The sequence below is a fragment of the Lampris incognitus genome, chromosome 8 (genome assembly GCF_029633865.1).
Source record: "Lampris incognitus isolate fLamInc1 chromosome 8, fLamInc1.hap2, whole genome shotgun sequence".
Lineage (NCBI taxonomy): Eukaryota > Metazoa > Chordata > Actinopteri > Lampriformes > Lampridae > Lampris > Lampris incognitus.
The window spans coordinates 7,652,184-7,673,834 of record NC_079218.1 but is presented as its reverse complement, the minus strand read 5'-3'; the positions used below and the strand labels follow the sequence as shown (position 1 = coordinate 7,673,834).

Sequence of the window (21,651 nt, the reverse complement as noted above, 5' to 3'; positions counted from 1 at the left end):
CCCACCCGCAGGTATGGCCAATTGTGTCTGTAGGGACACCCAACTAAGCCGGAGGTAACACGGGGATTCGAACCGCTGATCTCCGTGTTGGTAGGCAACAGACTAGACCATTACGCTACCCGGACGCCCCTAGTTTCAGCTTTGTTTTATCTTTTTGACAGGCATTTCTGTGTTGGTATTGCTTATTCCCAGTCAGCTGAAACTGGTGTTCACCGTGGGGTGCCCCAAGGCATGGTGCTGGGTCCAATCCTCTTTACGCCCTCTAGGCCACCTTATACCTAGACATACTAATTAATATCAGTTTCGATTTTACACTGACGATACGTGATATGTTACATCATTGGCTCAATCTTGCTTTTTCCACCTCAGAAACATTTCAAGGATTAGCCCATTTCTTTCTACCAAAAATCTGGAAACTGTTATCCACACCTTTATAACCAGTCGATTGGACTACTGTAATTCCTTGCCCTCTGGCATCAGTAAAAAATCTCTCAAATCAAGTCAAGTCAAGTAGGTTTTATTTGTCCCCAGAGGGGCAATTGTTGTGCGTTCTCCCGCCTCCAGATCAATCACTCGCATCACACGCAGCTTTCACCGATCCTGGTTTCCCTACACTGGTTACCTATTGCTTTTAGAATGAATTTTAATATGTTATGGATTACTTATAATTCCCAGAGAGGCCTCGCCCCAAGTTAAGTATCAGATCTTTTTTATCGCCCTATGTCCCATCCCACTTCCTGAGATCCTCAGATGCACTGTTCCTTGTTCCAAGGTCCGGAATGCGACACAAAGGTGATAGAGCCTTTGCAGTCAGGTCTCCCAGATTTGGAATGACCTTCCTGAGATCAGGATTGCAAACTCTCTCTCTCTCGTCTTTTAAATCAACTTTTTAAAACCCACTTTTAATTTTTTTTTTTGATGAATTAATTTATATTTTATGGCGTTTTGGTCCCTTTTACTCTTTTTGTGTTTTATAATGTGTTCTTTTTATGGCTTTAGCTTGTTTTAAGCTTTTTGTGTTTTAATGTGTTCTGTTGTTACTGTACTTTGTAACTGTGATGTATTATTATTATTATTATTATTATTATTATTATTTCAGGTACTAGTTACACAGAAATATCCTATTGTTAACCAGGAGGGCATTTCTGTGGATGAAAAGCAACATTTCATAACAATACTAGTTAATAGTAAAAGAAACAGGAATAACAGAATTGTGGATATTTTATTACACATGTTGTTGTCACTCTTACCATTGCACTCCCTAAAGTTGTACACAAAGAATTTGAACTTGCTCTGCTGCAGAAACGAACTGCAATCTAATCATTGTTGAGATTTTGGATTGTAAAACCTCAAAACAATTATCTCTGAATCCAAGTCATTTATCACTCTTGAAATCCCATGAACACAAAACACAGAATAACACCAGTGATAGATTACTCATTATGTTCTTCTACACCACGGCGTCATCATCAGCGTATTTTATTTCATAAATCGCTGTATTTGGCAAGCAAGATTGTCATCCAAAAAGCAAAGGATGCAGCCAAATTCCTCTTTCATCCTGATCGTATGTATATGCACATACATGCTCTGTATCCGCAGGCTACAACCCCCTTCAATTTTCTATCGCCACAACATGCCATCATAATACTCCGTGGAAACCACATATGCAAATTTCCCACTGATAACCGCTTTGTTTACAAACCTGAGGCTATACCAAATATTTGCAGCCCCCATACGATAGATAGGTGTCGTTCTTTGATGAGCGCTTTAAAAAGGACCCCACTTGTGCACGGGGCCACACTGCTGATCTTGTTGGGACAGGAGCACACACATAATTAACTTTGGGATCCAGGTGGTCCCCATTGCTGCTGCTACACACACACACACACACACACACACACAGAGCCCGGTCTTACCTGCAGCAGCAGCGCATCTCAAAAGTGGAGGCTCGCCTGCTGGAGCTGGATCTTCTCAGTCATGGAGATGTTGTGGTTGGGCCTTCTGGCTCTCGCCATGCCTGCCGAACTGACGGCCTTCCCTCTCCGAGCCCCAAAACCACCTGCAAAACCCCAGGCTGGACCATCTGAAGCAGAGCTAGAGTTGGCGGAGGTATTTATAAGTGCATGGATGGGATGTGACCCTTGGTAGGAAAGTATGCGAGAACCTTTTAGACTTGACTTTGTCGTTTTATTTATGGAAAATCCATTCTGGACACCTTTACTGCCATACTGTCTCGGCTTTAGTGGTGCTTTGTTTTAGGTGTGCTTGTGAAATCTTTGCCCAGTTAAGACTCCATCTGCCCAAGGCTTCTCATAGTGACCTCAATGGACCTATGAACCAGGCCCTATCATTTGGTTGCATAAAAAAGATAGGGCCTGGGTCGTCTTCTTTCCAGGGAACTGCAATCCTTGTTTGATCTTCCACGTATATATCTGGCAGTAAGCGTGTATAATAGATGCTCCTTGAGACAAAATAACAGCAATTACGGAAAGCAAGAGCCATGTTCATGACATTCTCAGGCCAATCATTTGCATAAAGCCCACCAAAAAAACTGCACTTTCCTTCCTATAGAGAAGTCATCTTAAGGGTTGAAAGTCGTTTGCAGAGCGAAATAAACAACATTGTCTGTTATTTATCTCAATGGTACGGTTCAACATTTTCCTCGAAAAATGACAGGTTCCTGTAACCCCTATTCATTTCTCACATACAGTTACTATGTTCCACACTGTCAGTTTCCAGTGATTCAACATTAAAGTTGAAAAATATCCTCTGTTACATTCAATATGCATGTAGCTGCTTATCAAGCGTTTCAAAAAAAAGTAAGATGATGGTTGAATGGTTTGTCCTTCTGTTAACCAGTTTTAAATAAGTAGTAATATTTTATACAATATTTGGGTGAATGTCTTGCACGTGGGTTCTGTCAGACACAACATTATAGTCATATTTCCTCTGGAATTTACCAAAAATTGCATTAATCCACAGTAGTGGGTGAAAATGGAAGGTCTGGCCTGTAAGGCTTTGTGTTGTGATACTAGCTACTACTAGATGTTAGAAAGAAAAGCATCTTCAGTATTGGGGACGCCTGCAATTACAGGAGTGCACCTTTTTTTTACTGTGCATAGCTATTATTAAAGGTTAAGGACAGTGTTTGGAATGTTTACTGTACTGGCTGTACCCATTTCAGCGATGCTTGTTTGTGTACTTCACTGCTCAGTTAGGGTCACTCTAGACTGATTAAAACCTCCTATACGTTTTTTTTCACTGCTTGTCACATCGTGGTTATTTTTTCAGGAGTCTAATTCAGATTGTCTTTCTCTAATACAACCATCAGGGCTGTATTAAGGAAAGCAGAACATGAGGAAGATCCAGAGAGTGAATGAAGTCTCTCGTGAGCAAATCCTTCATATCAGCAAACCCAATTGGCGGCGTGAACTCACGTTTGCAGCGGCCTCACCCAGTACCGGTGTGGGGAGATGACAGGGCGGCAGCCTCACCCAGTACCGGTGTGGGGAGATGGCGGTGCAGCAGCCTCACCCAGTACCGGTGTGGGGAGATGATGGGGCGGCAGCCTCACCCAGTACCGGTGTGGGGAGATGGCGGTGCAGCGGCCTCACCCAGTACCGGTGTGGGGAGATGGCGGTGCGGCAGCCTCACCCAGTACCGGTGTGGGGAGATGGCGGTGCGGCAGCCTCACCCAGTATTGGTGTGGTGAGATGGCGGTGCAAACTCACGTTTGCGGCGGGCTCACCCAGTGCCGTCCATGCAGTGTCTCTGTCCACATCTGCATCTGGGTTTGTGTCTTTGTCTGATGGCTGGGAGAGCTGGCGCTGGATCGGCTGGGGCAGCCTGGTCTGCTGCATCCTGTGGGCCCAGGGACCACGGCCCTGCCCGGAGCTGTGCCCCAAGAGGAAACGCCGAGGGCGGACTGACAGGACGCGGAAGCAGGGCAGGCTAAGCTAACTGCCAGCCCATGCAGACCGGCAGTTCCGACAGTCATCCTGGCTGGCGTTCGCTGTCTTGGACTGTGGAAAAAAAAATATTTTTTTTGATATGTTGGATGTATGTGTTTTTTTTTTTGTTTTTTTTGTTTTGTAGTTTTCTTATATGTGTGCTTGTAGGTTTTGGATGTGTTTTTGCCTTTGTGTTGCACTGCTGTGGTCTGGGGAAACGATATTCTGATAAACGATAAATGATCCCGATTCCTGATTATTGCCCGGCCTTTTTGTTGACCATAATACTTATACACTCTGCATGCTGAATGTTTTTACAGGGCTACCTGAAAAGCTTTTATGGCTACAAACCAAGGCCGGAAAGACTGAGGAGGTCCGCTGGCTCCAACATGGACCAGGAGGCTGATATCTGCGCTAAGGTGCGCGACATGCAACGCTTCTTTGGTTTGCATGCAAACGGAGAGCTGACTGAGGAAACTCTGGTGGTCATGAGGAGGCCACGCTGTGGTCTGTCAGACGTGGAGCCATATGGGGGGACGGTACGATGGAAGAAGAGCACGCTCAGCTACAGGTCCAGAAACTGCCCCATTCACAAAAAAAACACGTAGTGTAAAATTGGACATTACACTTCCTGAATTACACAGAGGGTATAAGCTCATGAGCCTTGTGTTCTGTTCAGGTCAAAATGACCCATTTTTCCATTGCCTACCAACACGGGGATCGCCGGTTTGAACCCCCGTGTTACCTCCGACTTGGTCGAGCGTCCCCACAAACACAATTGTCTGCGGGGTGGGAAGCCGGGTGTGGGTATGTGTCCTGATCGCTGCACTAGCGCCTTCTCTGGTCAGCTGGGGCGCCTGTTCGGGGGCGGGGGGGGGAATAGTGTGATCCTCCCACGCGACTGGTGACTCCACATGTATGGGAGGAGGCGTGTGGTAGTCTGCAGCCCTCACCCGGATCAGCAGAGGGGTTGGGGCGGCGACCTGGACGGCTCGGAAAACAGAGTAATTGGCCAGGTACAATTGGGGGAGAAAAAGAGGCAAAAAATAAATAAATAAATAATTGAGATGAAGACAAGACACATTGCATATTTTTGAACTTTTTTATGGTTTTTGTTTTTTTTTTGTATAAAATCCAGAGGTCATGACGATAACATTCCCAAAAAAAAATTGCTGAAATTTAATTAAAGCTGAAATCTGTGAAAACCCTGATCTCTTCCTCCCTCTGGCAGACAGAGCTACAGACAATGACTAGCGGCCATTATTGCTTGTGTGCCATCAGCTCAGTGCAAGGCAGTCTAATGTGCTACAACCTACAAACCACGTCAAACTATATGGAACCATAGTTGTGTTTTAATATTGTTTAGATTGTTTAAATTGTTTATTAGCCACCTGGCCAGGCTGATGGAATTTGCAGCACAATATATATACATAGACAGCAGCAGACACTCCACATATCATCATGAAACAGCACACTGATAAAGAACATATTACACACAACCACATACAGCAGGTGACAGTAAAATCCTGAGTGTTAATTTAACTCTTGACAGTATTAATTTAACTCCAGGAGTGTTAATTTAACTCTTGACAGTATTAATTTAACTCCAGGAGTGTTAATTTAACTCTTGACAGTATTAATTTAACTCCAGGAGTGTTAATTTAACTCTTGACAGTATTAATTTAACTCCAGGAGTGTTAATTTAACTCTTGACAGTATTAATTTAACTCCAGGAGTGTTAATTTAACTCTGAGAGTGTACAAATGGATCCTTTCGGGGTCCATTTGTACACTCTCAGAGTTAAATTAATACTCAGGATTGTATGCATGTGCATCTGTATGCCAGTAGTGTGTGAGGAGGGGACTAGAGGGAGGAATTGGGAGTCCTGATAGCGCGAGAGAAAAAGCTGTTTGTGAAGCATTTAGTCTTGGTGGACAGTGGCCTGTAACGTGGAGCTGGAAAATGTGATGAGCAGGATGTGAGAAATCAGAAATGATCTTTGCTCGCTTTGCAGTCCAGTGAGTATGTAGAGAGTCAACTGATGGGGGTGGGTTGCCTAGGATTTCGGATGCCTTGTTGACAAGCCGCTGTAGCTTTTTCAGTGTTTGACGGTGTGCACTGCGTACTGTAATAGAGGATGTGATGATGGACTCGATGATGTCTGAGTAGAACAGAATGAGAAGTTGATGCTTGTTCTGGTATTTTCTAAGCTGACAAAAGAAGTAGTGATCGTTGAGCTTTTGCAATGACGTGTTCAGTATTCGCTTTCCACTTCAGGTTATTGCTGGTGTATGTTACGAGAAATTTGAAAGAGTCAGAGGTGGTGGTGGGATCTCCATCTATTTGTGTGGGCACTTTGGTATTCGGCATACATCGGAAGTCAATAATGAGTTCCTGGGTTTTGGCTGTGTAAGCCGGAGGTCATTGTTGTGCACTAAGTGACAGCGTGGTCCACTTCAGTGCAGTACTGGGTTTCATTATTGTTAGAGAGAAGGCCTACAATGGTTGTGTCATCTGCATAATTTATTAGTTTCACAGAACTGTCCGTGGATGTTAAGTGGGTGGTGTAAAGTTAGGCGAGCCATGGGGAGAGAACAGAGCCCCGAGGAGCACCTGTACTGAGGGTAAGAGGTTATGAGGTTAGGTTATTAACCATCACCCTCTGTGGTCTGTTCCACAGGAAGGTCCTAATCCAGTGGCATATGGCTGGGTCAGTGTTCATGTCCAAGAGCATGGTTTAAGAGTTTGAGTGGGTTGATGGCATTACAGGCGGAACTAAAGTCTATGAACAGGATGCGTGTGTAGGTGTTTGGTGATTCCAGGTTTTGCAGCGCATGGTGCAGTGTTATGCTGACTGCACCCTCAACAGACCAGTGGGCTGGATAAGCAAACTGATATGGGTCCATCATTGGGGAATGATGCGCTCAAATGTTTTCATGGACACAGATGTTAGGGCAACTGGTCTGAAGTCACTGAGGCAGGTGGTCTTTGAGGACTTTGACACAGGAATGATGGTAGAGAGTCTGAAGCACTGTGGGACTGTACAGCGTAGAGAAGTGTTAAATATGGTGGAAAATAAAGCCAGGACTGATGCTGTCTGGCCCTGCTGCTTTCCTGAAGTTCAGCTGCTTGAATGTTGCTCTCACCTCATCCTCCTGGGCACAGAAGGGTTTCATTAGGGTGGGAGTAGGGGGAATGGCGGGTAGAATACATTTATCCAGCCTTGCAAAAAACTCGTTTAATTTATCTGGGAGGTTAGGGTCATTATCTGGAGTGGGGCTGGGGAGTTTTTTTGTAGTCTGTGATGTCCCTAGGTTTTTTTCCATATTGATCTGGAGTTGCTGGATGAGAATTGTTGTTCAAATGTCATTGCAAAGCTGGACTTTGCTTTCCCTATTGCAGTACGCAACTTGTGTTTGGCTGCCCTGTATTGGTCCCTGTCTCCATTTTTGTATGCTCCGTTCTTTTCTTTGTGTAGGAGGTGTAATTCTTTGGCGCACCGGGGTTTTTTTTTTTTTTTTTTTTGCCATAGAATCAGAATCAGAATGTTAATAATATTTTGGTAGGTATGCACATTTCCTCGCAGAACTTGATGTAGGACATCACTCTGTCCGTGAGTTCATTAAGGGAGTCACAAGCTGCGCTAAATATATTCCAGTTGGTGCATTTGAAGCACCCTCAAAGCATTTCAATGGCATCCATGGACCAGGACCTGACAGATTTGGATGTTTTCTGAGTGGATTTAAGCGTTTGTCTGTTGATTGTAGAACTGGTAGATCTATCCAATAGAAGCATTGCCATGTTGTCATCACATTTAAATCCTTTTTTCCTGTTTGAGTAGGAATGGTGTTTGCTGCGACACCAGTGTTTGTCCTGCCTGGGCAAACATTTCAACAGTGATACATGGAGAGTGTCTCCAACCATGGTAAAGATGCCAATTATATCATGTAGCCTGACTCCATGGTCCAGATGTTAAAGGGTTTTTTTAGGGAGTTTTTCCTTATCCGATGAGAGGGTCTGAGGACAGAATGTTGTGCCCACCTAGGCAAATTTGTAATTTGTGATATTGGGCTATACAATTAAAATTAACTTGACTTAAAGGAGAAAAATCACAGGTTTCAGCTTTGAATTGTGAGATTTCAATTTAAAATGGAATGGAGAGTTACAATGTTGATAACAAGCTAGTGAGATCAGCTATTTGCCATGTCCTGGTATATTTTTTCCACAGAATCTCCAACTACAGTTCGTCCATCAGGGCCTCAAAGGTTCAGAGAGCCTTTAGAGAAGCATGGAAACTATGGTCAGAGGTTATACCCATCCGCTTTCGAAGGAGAAGCAGGAGGGAGGCGGACATTGTTATCTCCTTCAACGGTGGCGGTGAGATCTTGGGAGATCAGATCTGTCAGCAACACATTACACTGTAAGGGCTGCTGCATGCTTCAAACTGAATGCTGTTCAGCACGTCAGCTAGCGTCAGATAACGTCGGAAAGCTTCTTTGAGACTTTCGGATTGGGGGGAGAGCGAGTGGCAACCACCAGAGACCGAAGTTGAAGCCAATTCAGAAGTGCTTTAAGTTGCACTTCTAACTAGACCAGTAGGTGGCTGTTTCCAAAAAAAATTCTGGTCCAACGTAAGTCAGTAAGAGAATTCCCAATTTATATCTTCAAATACAAAGTCAACAATTTTTTTCTACAAGTAGTTGGGGCTTCTATCGTTACATTCTAGCCTGGCACGCTGTGTGAGGGTGGTTATTTTGAGAATAAATGTTCCATCAAGGAGATATTCAAAATTGAAAAAGTGGCATGTTAAGGTATTTCTGCCTTGAGTGTGAGGTCTGTCCACCTGTCTGCCACCAAGGTTTCAAATCAGCGCCATACATGGTGCTCCTGTTACCCAAATTCGGATTTTCTGGCTCCCAACGGCTGAGAAGATGGCAGCAAGCATAAAGTCAAACTTTAGGCTTCAAAATGCCCCTTCAGAAACCAATGGTTGGGGGCGTCCGGGTAGCGTAGCGGTCTATTCTGTTGTCTACCAACACGGAGATCGCCAGTTCGAATCCCAGTGTTACCCTCCGGCTTGGTCAGGCGTCCCTATGGACACAATTGGCCGTGTCTGCAGGTGGAAAGCCAGATATGGGTATATGTTCTGGTCACAGCACTAGCACCTCCTCTGGTTGATCGGGGCGCCTGTTCAGGGGGGAGGGGGAACTGTGGGGAATAGCGTGGTCCTCCCACGTGCTATGTCGCTGTGGCGAAACTCCTCACTGTCAGGTGAAAAGAAGCGACTGGCGACTCCACATGTATGGGAGGAGGCATGTAGTAGTCTGCTGCCCTCCTCAGCTCGGCAGAGGGGGTGGAGCAGCGACCGGGACGGCTCGGAAGGCTGGGGTAATTAGCCAAGTACAACTGAGGTGGAAAAAAGGGGGGAGGGGTAAAGAAACCAATGGTTGACGTCACAGGCAGTATGACCATCTCTTTTATACAGCCTATAACGTTTCAAAACTGACATTCCAACGTCCACGTCCACTTTCCACAGCAACTGGCCAGGATTACTTATGTGTGAAAATCAGCGGGCTTTTGAGATGTCTGCAAATTCTATTCTGTCCGTACTTCACAGAACTACTTCTGCCACCACTTTCACTGACCTCCGCTCACCACCAATGGCCTTGAGGGAAAGGTGTTCGCCTTTATCTGCATTTGTTTGACTCTTCGCGTCTCAATTCCAAAGACTGTGTTTATAATCCCACCTCTCACTGTGAAGAACAGCTTCTCACCCCGTCTTTGAGTTTAGCTAGCTCAGAAAAGTCATGAATGACTTGGCCAAAATGGCGTGACCAACATGGTCAGAGGATGTGTCATTCAAAGTAGTTCGTTTGAAGCATGCGGAAACCTAAAATGTGATGTGGCTCAGTGACCTGGATTGTTGGCCTGGGAGAACCATTTGTCAAAGATCATGGTTAACTGGAAATTTCATGTCACAGACCATGAGGACGGCTCGCCTTTTGATGGCAAAGGAGGCATTCTGGCCCATGCCTTCATGCCCGGGTTTGGTGTTGGAGGGGATGTCCACTTTGACGAAGAGGAAGATTGGAGCTTTAACGCTACTGGTACTTCCTACGAGAATTTGCTCGAACTCACATTTTGTTCAACAGCTCATGTACTTTTGACAATTATAATACTTGCACTTGAATTTCAAGACATTGTGTATATATTATTTTTAACAAAATCAGTATTATTATATACAATTTTGTGTTCGACCATTTGTGTCTGCTCATTTTGAGCTGGAACACACTTCTGAAGACAAAAATTCCTAACATGGACACTTGTGTTCCCGCCACAGGCTTTAATCTGTTCGCTGTGGCGGTACATGAATTTGGCCACGCCCTTGGCCTGGCCCATTCCTCTGACCCAGGAGCTGTCATGTACCCAGCATACAACTTCATGCCTCAGAAGGACCTCCAACTCTCTTTCCAGGATGTCAAAGATGTGCAAACTATGTATGGTGAGTCGGGACATCACATTTAGTAGTTCGCCACCTATGTCAAGTATTATAAGCTCAACATGGACTGACAAATGTTTCTATTCTGCTAAACACCAACTAGAAAACAAGTTGTTTGTCGTACAATGCGATTAAAGGGAAGTTGGTAGATTATTGAGACTACCAATCTGCAAATATAAAAACTTGGGGTTTTCCAAATTTAACTCCTCCAAGTCCATCTAGGCCTACAGGTTTGAGCTGAGCCCTGGTTCATAACATGACCGGCTTTCTCATAACAGCAGTGTGTCAAATTCAGAAGTGTGTCGTAGATGTGTAATAATACTGATTGCTCATATATTTTGTTCATATATAGTACAAGTAGAGTTTTTATTCCTTGACAACTACAAGAGAAAAATGTCTGGTAAACCACTACCAGTACTTCATGTTTACCAGAGAAAACCACACAAAACATTTTGATTAAACCAGTGATCAATCTGTCAAGCACTGAAAACAGCAGGGCCAGAATGCAAACACACTCCGGGATAGGGCAAAAGTCAGTCCTTTATTCTGCAGAAGGTTCGGTACACAGAGTTCAATCACCTCAGCAAAGGTATGCAAAAACGACAGACAAAAGGCAAAGTCCAAAAACACTCAGGTCTGACCTGGAACACTCCTGAGGAAAACACGAGGGAAAAATGCTGGAACGCTGTCTTGCAGGATCAAGACGAACTGGCACAGAAGACAGGGAGCACACGGGCTAAATACATGAGGGAGGGGGACAGTTAGACACAGGTGCAACACACTGGGGCGGGGCAAGTGATCACACACGCGGGAAACACAGCAGGGCAGGAAGCGAAGGTATCTGCAGGAAGAGACGAGGGGAGTATCAAAATAAAACAGGAAGCACGAGACAAGGAAACAAGAGGAGGCCAAAATAACTAAGATGGACTGGGACACGTTCACATCTGAAAAATCAATCAGTCAAATTAAAAAAAAAAAAAAATGTGTCATGTAAAACATTTAATGGTAGCGTGGCGGTCTATTCCGTTGCCTACCAACACGGGGATCGCTGGTTCGAACCCCCGTGTTACCTCCGGCTTGGTCGGGCGTCTCTACAGACACAACTGGCCGTGTCTGCGGGTGGGAAGCCGGCTGTGGGTATGTGTCCTGGTCGCTGCACTGGCGCCTCCTCTGGTCGATCGGGGCGCCCGTTCAGGGGGGAGGGGGAACTGGGGGGAATAGCGTGATCCTCCCACGCGCTACATCCCCCTGGCGAAACTCCTCACTGTCAGGTGAAAAGAAGCGGCTGGTGACTCCACATGTATGGGAGGAGGCATGTTGTAGTCTGCAGCCTTCCCCGGATCGGCAGAGGGGGTGGAGCAGCGACCGGGACGGCTCGGAAGAGGTAGGTAATAGACCCTTTTACAGTTGGTAAACAGTGATCACGTGATTTTGCTGCCAAAATGCGCACGCATACTGTGCGTGACGTGACGTAGGTCATAAATGGGTCTATTTGGATGGGTACAATTGGGGAGAAAAAAGCCGCAAAAAAAAATCTTTTTTTGAATGGTTGACAAAATAAATCTGTAAAACTAAAACTTTGATGAAGTAAAGAAAAATCCTTCGGAAGTGTTGTGGACAGTTGCTTCTCTCATAAGCAAGGTGCTTCGAACCTTTTCCGTGTGCTGTCTGCAGGTATCGGCCCCAATTATTTGACGCTGTCCTTGAAGCGACCCCCTCCTCGAACACCTGACAAATGCGACCCCGACTTGTCTTTCGATGCTGTAACAGAGCTGCAACAGGAGATTTTGTTTTTTAAAGACAGGTACACAGATTTTATTGCTCTGTACAGTATATCCATACACAATGTCTAGGTTTACTTTAGTTTGGCACCTGATTGTCACACCAAGGGATATCTGCAATGACTGCCAATGTGTACAAGGACAACTTGTCAAGCTAGGGTCGGATCTACCTTTGATAAATACCCCTGTTGCCACCCCATCTTCTAAAGTAAAATTTGTACTTGACAATTAATACGTCATGATAACCGGATCAACATTCCTACAATTATTACAGTTGATAGTCACAATTGGCGGCATGGTGGCGCAGTGGTTAGCGCAGTCGCCTCACAACATTAAGGTCCGGGGTTCGAGCCCCGGGGTAGACCAACCTTGGGGGTCGTCCTCTGTGTGGAGTTTGCATGTTGTCTGCGTGGGTTTCCTCCGGGCGGTCCGGTTTCCTCCCACAGTCCAAAGACCTGTAGGTCAGGTGACTCGGCCGTACTAAATTGTCCCTAGGTGTGAATGTGTGTGTGTGGGCCCTGTGATGGACTGGCGGCCTGTCCATGGTGTCTCCCCAGCTGCCGCCCAGTGACTGCTGGGATAGGCACCAGCATCCCATGACCCTGAGCAGGATAAGCGGTTTGGATAATGGATGGATGGATATCCACAATTCTCACAAGTGATTACTGCAACATATAGCTGTCTGCAAATACAGTATCTACCCAACAGTAACAAGATGGCTTGAGAATTTGTTTTTTCAATTCTCTATGATTCCAGGTTTCTTCTGTTATATCCAAATGGCCATTTGCGTGAATTTGCCTAAGTATGTCTCCTCACCCTCTTCATTTAACAGCTGTTCAATGCTGTATTTGTATAGTGAGGAATGTTTTGACGCATGCTCAATAATCCAGGTAAGAAAACCACAGAAGGTTGAATCAGGTCATCTGGACACAACCTGTACTGAGAGAGAAATGTTTCATCACTCATCTAAAGCCCCTTTCACACTGGCCAAAACCCCCCACTAACATCCGCCTTCGGTGGTCAGTGTAAAAGGGTACAATCCGCATTCACTCCCGGGTCACATGACTCTGCAGTAGTCAAGGGTATTTACCGGCTCCGCCTCCGATCGGCATTGACGTAAAGGCGGACGCGCTAGTTTGCGCCATGATGTAGCGCCATTGACCGCGTGTCGTATTGTTTGTGGGTACAGCGTCCTCGTTCAAGCAGCGCTCGAACATCGTTCAGTCTGCGTTGAGTTTGTGTGGTTTGAAAGAGAGACCGAAGTACAAGATATAAAAAAGTAACGTTACCCACCTCTGGCTTCCGTGCTGCTTTCTACTGTTTACTTCCCTGTTTTCCGGTCATGACGTCAAAGATAATGCTACGGAAGAGGGGAAAAAAAGGAAGGCAAACTCGCCTGCTGGCAGCAGACCCGGGCCTGCTGGCAGTCAGACCCGGGTCTGCTGGCACTGTGAAAGGGGTCAATTGCCTATTTTTAGCGGGTTTACCCGCGTTTAAAAAACCCGCTTATACACGCTAATTTTGGTGTAAAAAAGGGTCCTCTTCAGTCTCAACTGACTGCAGGTATCCCCACCCTTATAACGACCGAAACCGACCATCGGTTTCATATGCAAATTACCGTGACCATTAACTAGAGTTACATTGGCCATGTGTACTATTCACAGAGGATTTGGGAATATTTACAATCACAGCATTGTAAAATAGTGATAGATGTACTCTTAGCCCCCCCCCCGGTTCAGGGATGGTCGTTCCCTCTTTGCACAGATGGCCTCTTTGACTCCCCGTTCAAACCAGAGTTCCTCCCTATCAAGGATGTGCACATCCTCATCCCTGAAAGGGTGGCCCCTGGCCTGTAGATGGTGTAGACTGTGGAGTCCTGGCCTGTAGATGGTGTAGACTGTGGAGTCCTGGCCTGTAGATGGTGTAGACTGTGGAGTCCTGGCCTGACACGTTAGCGCTTATCTCCTGTGTTGTGCCATCCTCTTGGCCAGCGTCTGTTTGGTTTCCCCGATGTACAAGTCACAGCAATCCTCTTGGCACTGAACAGCGTACACTATATTGCTCCGATTGTGCCGGGGGACCCGATCCTTGGGGTGGGCCAACTTCAAAACATGCTGTGCCAGAAATGGTTGTGTCCAGATGAACTGATTCAACTTTCTGTGATATAGTGAAGAATATTCTCCAAGTTGGAGGAACAAAGTCAGTGCCACCCACCATAAATCCCTGGCACCTCTTTGGCCACCTCGTTCAAAAAGTCTTCTGCTGGCACGTCGCTGTCATGTGTTCTCAGATTCATGTGGCGTAAACACCCCATGTTTGACGAGATAGAGATCACTCTGATGAGCAGCCTGTGGCCAGATGATATACCTCCTTACTTGGACGCTGCCTACGAAAACATGGAGACGAATACAATGGTGTTTTTTAAAGGTACCGCGTCACTCTGGAAGAGAATTTTCAGTCTCATAAAGAGGTCACAGTGGACATCAAATACCTTGAATGTATTACGAGTGTGAGCCGTGAGGCATTTGGTTAATTGTGTGTTTTGTTTTCAGGTGATCAGTACTGGATGGTGAGGCAGTTAAAAGTAATGGAGGGATTTCCTAGAAACATCTCCGATCTGGGGTTCCCTCCCAGGGTGCAATCTGTTGACGCTGCTCTTCATTTCCGCAACGCCCACCTCACCGTGTTTTTCACCGACCATGAGTGCTGGAGGTACCACATATCTCATGAAGACTTAGAGAAAACACTACTAGACGTACTAGAAAATAAACACTAGCCCTCTGCAAAAGTCTCCACCACTCTCCATTCACGCTATTATCAGTTCCATGTTGTGACGGTTGTTTTTTGGAGACCCTTTAAATCATAGGCCAGAAATAACCAGGTAATATTCGAGTAGGGAGAGCGTTGCTTGCTTGTTACAACAAATGGTTGATTAAAATGAAAGACATTATGAGGGAATAATAAAGTATATTATGTTGTTGCAGGCGGCACGGTGGCGCAGTGGTTAGCGCTGTTGCCTCACAGCAACAAGGTCCTGGGTTTGAACCCCGGGGTTGTCCAACCTGCGGGGTCATCTCGGGTTGTCCTCTGTGTGGAGTTTGGATGTTCCCCCCATGTCTGTGTGGGTTTCCTCCGGGTGCTCCGGTTGCCTCCCACAGTCCAAAGCAACAAGCCCTCCAACCCATACGACCACATGGGTCGTTTGTTCCTGCCCTGCAACGCTGCTAATTATGAAGTCCTCGTTTGAGGACATATGGACTCTATTATTGTTCATGAAGGTGTAAAAGTAAGCAAACATAGCTTGGGAAGATTTGTGACGAAACCAACAGTTTACAAGAGTATAAACAGTTCTTGCACTCCCCCCCCCCCCCATCTCTTGGCTCGTCACATTTTGATTGGTAACGACGGTCAAAGGTCATATGATGGCGAGGCACTCGAGACGCCAGAATGTCGTTATTTACACGACCGCTCGAGGTCGCTTACCTTTAAAATGTAACTATAGGTCGTAATAAGCTGCTTGTACAAACGACCTATGGGGTCCTTTTTCGGTGGAGGACAGTCTCCCTGAGATAGACTGGCGACCTGTCCAGGGTGTTTCCCTGCCTTCTGCCCTATGACTGCTGGGATAGGCGCCAGCATCCCGCGACCCTACTTTGGATAAGTGGCTTGGAAAATGGATGGATGGATATACGAGTAGAATAGATATTGAACTATGATGAGTGGTGATTACTGCGTAATATGCAAGTAAAACAGGGGCTTTCTTATATCTCTAGTTTGCCTTTTTCATTATAATGTGCTGTTAAATATCATCAGTGTCAAACACTGTATGGCAGGAGTGCCCAACTCCAGGCCTCGGGGGTTCTCAGTGTCTGCGGGTATTTGTTCCAACCATGCACTACACCACCTGATTTAACTAATTAGCTCACCTCTTAGACCAAGGAGGGGAAGGAATTAGTTAAATCAGGTGGTGTAGTGCATGGTTGGAACAAATACCCGCAGACACCGAGGCCCTCGAGGCCTGGAGTCGGGCACCCCTGCTGTATGGGATAAAGTCACAAATCACACTGTGAATCCTTTATTAATCCCCTCGGGGAAATTCAGTTACTGCAAATGAACCCCTCCTAGCTGTGGTCTGTGTAGCTGGGAGCAGTGGGCTGCCGCCTTCATGCTGCGCCCGGGGACCAACTCCAGTTCTTCTTTCCATTGCCTTGCTCAGGGGCACAGACAGGAGTATAAACCCTAACATGCATGTTTCTTTTTTATGGTGGGGGAAACCGGAGCACCCGGAGAAACCCCGCCGCAGACACGGGGACAACATGCAAACTCCACACAGAGGACAACCCCGGGGTTCGAACCCAGGACCTTCTTGCTGTGAGGCAACAGCGCTAACCACTGGGCCACCGTGCCGCCTATACTATTTTGAACCCTTTGTGTCACAGAGATAAATGTGACTATCTGTTAAACTTGAATATAGGGTGTGTATTGAATGTCCTAACCATAGTAAAGATAGCAGCACATTCAATATTCACCTCTTATTCAAACCCCTATCTCACTCAGTAATTACCACCCAACATTGTTCACTTACAATGGATGGCCTGCACAATGCCATTGCACAACCCCCACTTGGGGAGGGCATAGGCGTCCTGATGACGATTAAGACTGTTTTTATAACTATGTAATGGCACAAAAAGTATATTTTTGCTGATACGCGAAAGCGTAAGCAGACTACTTCCGTCTAGTGATGCCTGATCTGACTCCTCTCCAAGTTCCCCTGAATGTCAGGTCTTCATGGATGTGATGCTTTGTCATTACCACCACAGTGAGTGTTGAGCTGATGATGATGATAAACTCTCATGATGATGATGATGATAAACTCTTCTCCGGGTTTAGCTGAATGTCAGGTCAGGTCCTCATTGATGTGATGCTTTGTCATTACCACCACAGTGGGTGTTAAGCTGCTGATGAGGGACTTTGGTTGCCTGACATGTCAGGCTGGGTTTGTGATTCATACAATGATGTGGACTGTATAACAGTGTTTGAAGCAGAGATAGATAGACAGATAGATAGATAGACAGACAGAAAGACAGACAGACAGACAAGCAGACAGACAGACAGACCTTAATTTCTGTATGTTTTCAAGGTACAACGAGGAGCAGAAGATGATGGAGGAGGGGTCTCCAACACCGATAGCGCGAGACTGGCCGGGGGTTCCCAGCCCTCTGGATGCAGCTGTCTCCTATGAGGGTAGCTATTACCCACAATGCACTGCGAACTCAACACCCAGTATACATTCAAGTGTGCCCTCACTCGTGTGCAGCATGAATAACAGACGCCATTCTCGACAGGACTTGTTTACTTCTTCAAGGATAACGTTCAGTACAAGTACGACCCGCAGTTAAACCACGTCGTCTCCGAAGTGCCTGCTAATGACCTGCTGGAATGCAGCAAGCAGGCAGCACATGACACCGTGATGAAGACGGGCGAATAAGCGCCTCAAGCCTACCGCGCTGACGGACGGCTGACGGCAGAGTGTGTACTGTGGGGGCGGGGCTGTGCGTGTGCGTATGCGTGAGTCGGGGGGGGGGGAGGCAAACCACACGCCGTCTGAAGACTTTGTAGGAAGGGAACTAAATATTCACCAGGACGTGGAAGTGGTTTAAAGTGTGCATCAGTACATCACGTAACACCAGTGTTGAAATAACGGCAGCCGTACCTTGTATTATAGAGCAGCTGGGAACTGTGTGCGTGTTGTGTTTTATTTTGTCGTGTTTTGGTGTGAATTAAAGTGGTCCGGCGAAGAAACCCACGCTGTGTGTGTTTATTGTGCCATCCGCGGCCCAGAGCAGAAATTCGTCCATTTACTGTTCAGATGGGAAACCGCAAAGCTGCTGCACTCCTCTAAATAAACTGGCACGGTGGCGCAGTGGTTAGCGCGGTCGCCTCACAGCAAGAAGGTCCTGGGTTCGAGCCCCGGGGTAATCAAACCTTGGGGGTCGTCCCGGGTCGTCCTCTGTGTGGAGTTTGCATGTTCTCCCCGTGTCTGCGTGGGTTTCCTCCGGGTGCTCCGGTTTCCTCCCACAGTCCAGAGACATGTAGGTCAGATGGCTCGGCTGTACTAAATTGCCCTTAGGTGTGAATGTGTGTGGGGTTGGGGGGTGGGGGGGCCTGTGATGGCTGGCGGCCTGTCCAGGGTGTCTCCCCGCCTGCCGCCCAATGACTGCTGGGATAGGCTCCAGCATCCCCGCGACCCTGCAGGATAAGCGGTTCAGATGGATGGATGGATGAAATATTGTAGCGAATTCAGGGGGCAGCCGGGAACCGCCGCTGGTGTCAGAAATGGGATGGTGGCTGTGGAAGAAATGGAAACGGATGACCCGCTGCGGCGACCCCTAATGGGAGCAGCCGAAAATAGTAGTGGTTTTATTCCCCCTTTTTTCCCCAATTGTATCTGAGCAATTACCCCGCTCTTTTGAGCCGGCCCGGTCGCTGCTCCACCCCCTCTACTGATCCGGGGGGCGCCCCGACCGACCAGAGGAGGCGCTACTGCAGCGACCAGGACAAATACCCACATCCGGCTTCCCACCCGCAGACAAGGCCAATTGTGTCTGTAGGGACGCCCGACCAAGCCGGAGGTAATACAATTCGACCCGGCGATCCCGTGTTGGTAGGCAACGGAACTGGCCGCGACGCTACTCGGGCACCTGGTAGTAGTAGGTGTCGGAAGTGGGGTGGTGAGATCGTTAGGTCTTCGGAAGCGCGTGCACCCCAGAGGCGTGAGGCAGCTGATATGCTGAAGCGCGGGGCTTCCCCAAAGAGGGGGGGGGTAGTGTAACGACCACGGATAACTAGACTTGGCTAACGGGTCGGACCCTTTAGTCGACTGGTTAACGTAGTCGCCCGTGGTGTGGGAGACCCGGGTTCGCGTCCCGGCTGTGGCGGTTCCCGGGCTGCCCCCTGAATTCGCCGCAATATGCTATTGGCGTCCGGGTAGCGCTACCATGTTACCCCCGGCTTGGTCGGTTTACCGGCTCTGTGCGTAACTGCAGTCCACAGACTTCCGGTTTCTACTGCAGTGGTCATACCAGTTTCCTGTTTGTTGGCGTGTGCGGATGACAAGGGCATATTTTTCGTGACGCCTGCAAGACTTCCCATGGATAAATGTCGACGACGTGCACACAACTGCCGACAAACTTTCACCTGCTCCTCCCAGCGAACGGGGGAAAGGTTCACGTTGTACATATAAAGTCACGTCCACAATTCCGTCCGTCCGTCCGTCCGCTCAGCTTCATAATTGTGGACGTGACTTGACATGTACAACGTGAACCTTTCCCCCGTTTGCTGGGAGGAGCAGGTGAAAGTGTGTGGACAGTTGTGTGCATGTCGTCGACATTTATCCGCGGTAAATCTTGCAGGCGTCGCGAAAAAATGTGCCATTGTCAATAGCACGCGCCAAGCAAACAGGAAACTGATACGACCGCTGCAGTAGAAACCGGAAGTCAGTGAACTACAGTTATGCGCAGAGTCGATTGGCCGTGTCTGCCGGTGGGAAGCCGGTTGTGAGTATGTATCCTGGTCCCCTGGTCGATGTACTAGCGCCTCCTCTGGTCGGTCGGGGCGCCTGTTCAGGAGTGGGGAGGAGGAACTGGGGGGGGAATAGCGTGATCCGCCCACGCGCTACGTCCCCCCGGCGAAACTCCTCACTGTCAGGTGAAGAGAGGCGGCTGGCGACTCCGCGTGTATGGGAGGAGGCATGTGGTAGTCTGCAGCCCTCCCCGGATCGGCAGAGAGGGTGGCGCAGCGACCGGGTAGGCTCGGAAGAGTAGGGGTAATTGGCCAAGTACAATTGGGGAGAAAAATGGGACCCCCCCCCCCAAAAAAAATAAATAAATAAATACATATGTAGTTCTATTTTTGCACCAATAAGAACTTGCGGCAATTTTTTTTATAGAATGTGTCGTTTTAATTGATTAATTAATTCATATAATTATTTTTTTTTTTTTATCTTTTATTTATTCCCACGGTTTATTTCTCGTGAACTGTTCTGAAAATATCCGTGTTGGTCACGCTGCCCTTGGGGAGTAAGGGGAACACGCTCCCGTTAAAGTCCTGAATTGGGAAACATCGGTCTGTAGTTTTCCACTGACGCCGCTCCACGTGTCCCATTACACAGGTCCAAACAATGTGGGGTAAACAACATGCGTTGGACTCTGGAGCGCTCCTGCACCTGCCCCCGTGCCGGGTGACAAAGCAGCAAAACTCTGCTCCCGGTCATTTTTAAACGAGCCAAAAGGAAACGACGAGCCCCTTTTCCGCACGTGGCGGGATTAATGAAATGAGGGTTCGGGTCGTGTCTGAGCTTTTGTGTTTTCCAGAATGGTCCATCTTGGCGGATTAGCTGTGGTATGGGGGGGAGGGGAGGGGGGGCATTCCCCCTTTGACGTGGGAGGCGGCAGGGCTTCCGGTGAAAACGTGCACCGGCTTGTCTGGGCGATCACAGGCACGTCGCTGCCCTGCCAGGAAGGACGGCAGCCCGAGGCTCCGAGACCGAAGACCTGGACTCTGATGGTCACTCCTTTGAATTGATCTTCAGCTTGTCCTAGAAAGATGTTCAGGGCTGGGCTGGGCTGGGCTGGTGGGGGGGGGGTGAGAGGTAACACCTTTCACCCCTCAAACAGAACATGCCAAGATGCGCCACAGCCAGCGCTCTGGGGGGGGGGGGGGGGTCAGCAGCAAGAAAAGATTTAAGAGGCTGCGGTTGCGTCACATTGCGGTTGGCAGCTTGCATCAGCGTGTGCAGCTGTGCACGTCAAATCCCCGTCCCCCTCCCCCACCCCCACCACCACCACCACCACCACTTGCTTGACTTCAAGTTATTCCTATACGTGACCCACGTAGTGGCTGCAGTTGCCAAGCGCAAGTGATCCTCACTGGTCTCGCTCCTGACTGTCACGTCACCCACTTCATACGTCACAGGTCAGCTTCCGGGTTAACCAGCCATCATCGCGCTGTGCTCGTTTTGATCCGTTTTATCCACGTGACAAGCAAATTGCCCAAGTGGCGGGAGCTTATGAGACACGAGCTTATGAGATGGAAAACTCAAGGAAAGCGCAAGTTTGAATCCGTTCAGAAAGAGAGGTACCACACCATCTTTTAGAGAGGGGGGGGGGGTTTGCCCCTCTCGTCACTGCGCCCCCCTTGGTGGATGTTGCTATTGTTGCTTTTTGGAAATCCTTGTAATTTGATTTCTTTGGGTTCGTTTTTATTGTCTTTATTTTTATTGCTTTTATTATTGAGTCATTGTGAAATAGTTATTGAGAATGACACTGACGTGTGAAAAGCTGAGTTTATTATTTAGGTTTATTAACTGAACATCAGAGAGGGGCAGGAAGTTATTAGTAGACACATCCTCCTGCTCCTTTTC

General features: G+C 47.5%; 1 protein-coding gene across 1 annotated transcript; it reads left to right on the top strand.

The window, feature by feature from the left end:
* The first annotated feature begins 2,013 nt into the window (after positions 1–2,013).
* LOC130117060 (matrix metalloproteinase-18) lies at positions 2,014–17,959 on the top strand. Its single transcript, XM_056285202.1, has 11 exons — positions 2,014–2,109; positions 4,271–4,521; positions 8,179–8,327; positions 9,932–10,057; positions 10,291–10,456; positions 11,063–11,067; positions 12,124–12,253; positions 14,521–14,657; positions 14,783–14,942; positions 17,371–17,474; positions 17,576–17,959. Exons 1-11 carry the CDS (start codon positions 2,014–2,016, stop codon positions 17,716–17,718), a joined length of 1,467 nt encoding a protein of 488 aa, XP_056141177.1. The 3' UTR covers positions 17,719–17,959.
* Positions 17,960–21,651: the final 3,692 nt, after the last annotated feature.

Bases quoted from the DNA above. Each gene is read 5' to 3' on its own strand.
- LOC130117060 (XM_056285202.1), top strand. From the start codon at position 2,014: ATGCCTGCCGAACTGACGGCCTTCCCTCTCCGAGCCCCAAAACCACCT. The intron at 2,110-4,270 runs GTATTTATAAGT...ATGTTTTTACAG, and splicing joins CAGAGCTAGAGTTGGCGGAG to GGCTACCTGAAAAGCTTTTA. The intron at 17,475-17,575 runs GTAGCTATTACC...CATTCTCGACAG, and splicing joins TGCAGCTGTCTCCTATGAGG to GACTTGTTTACTTCTTCAAG.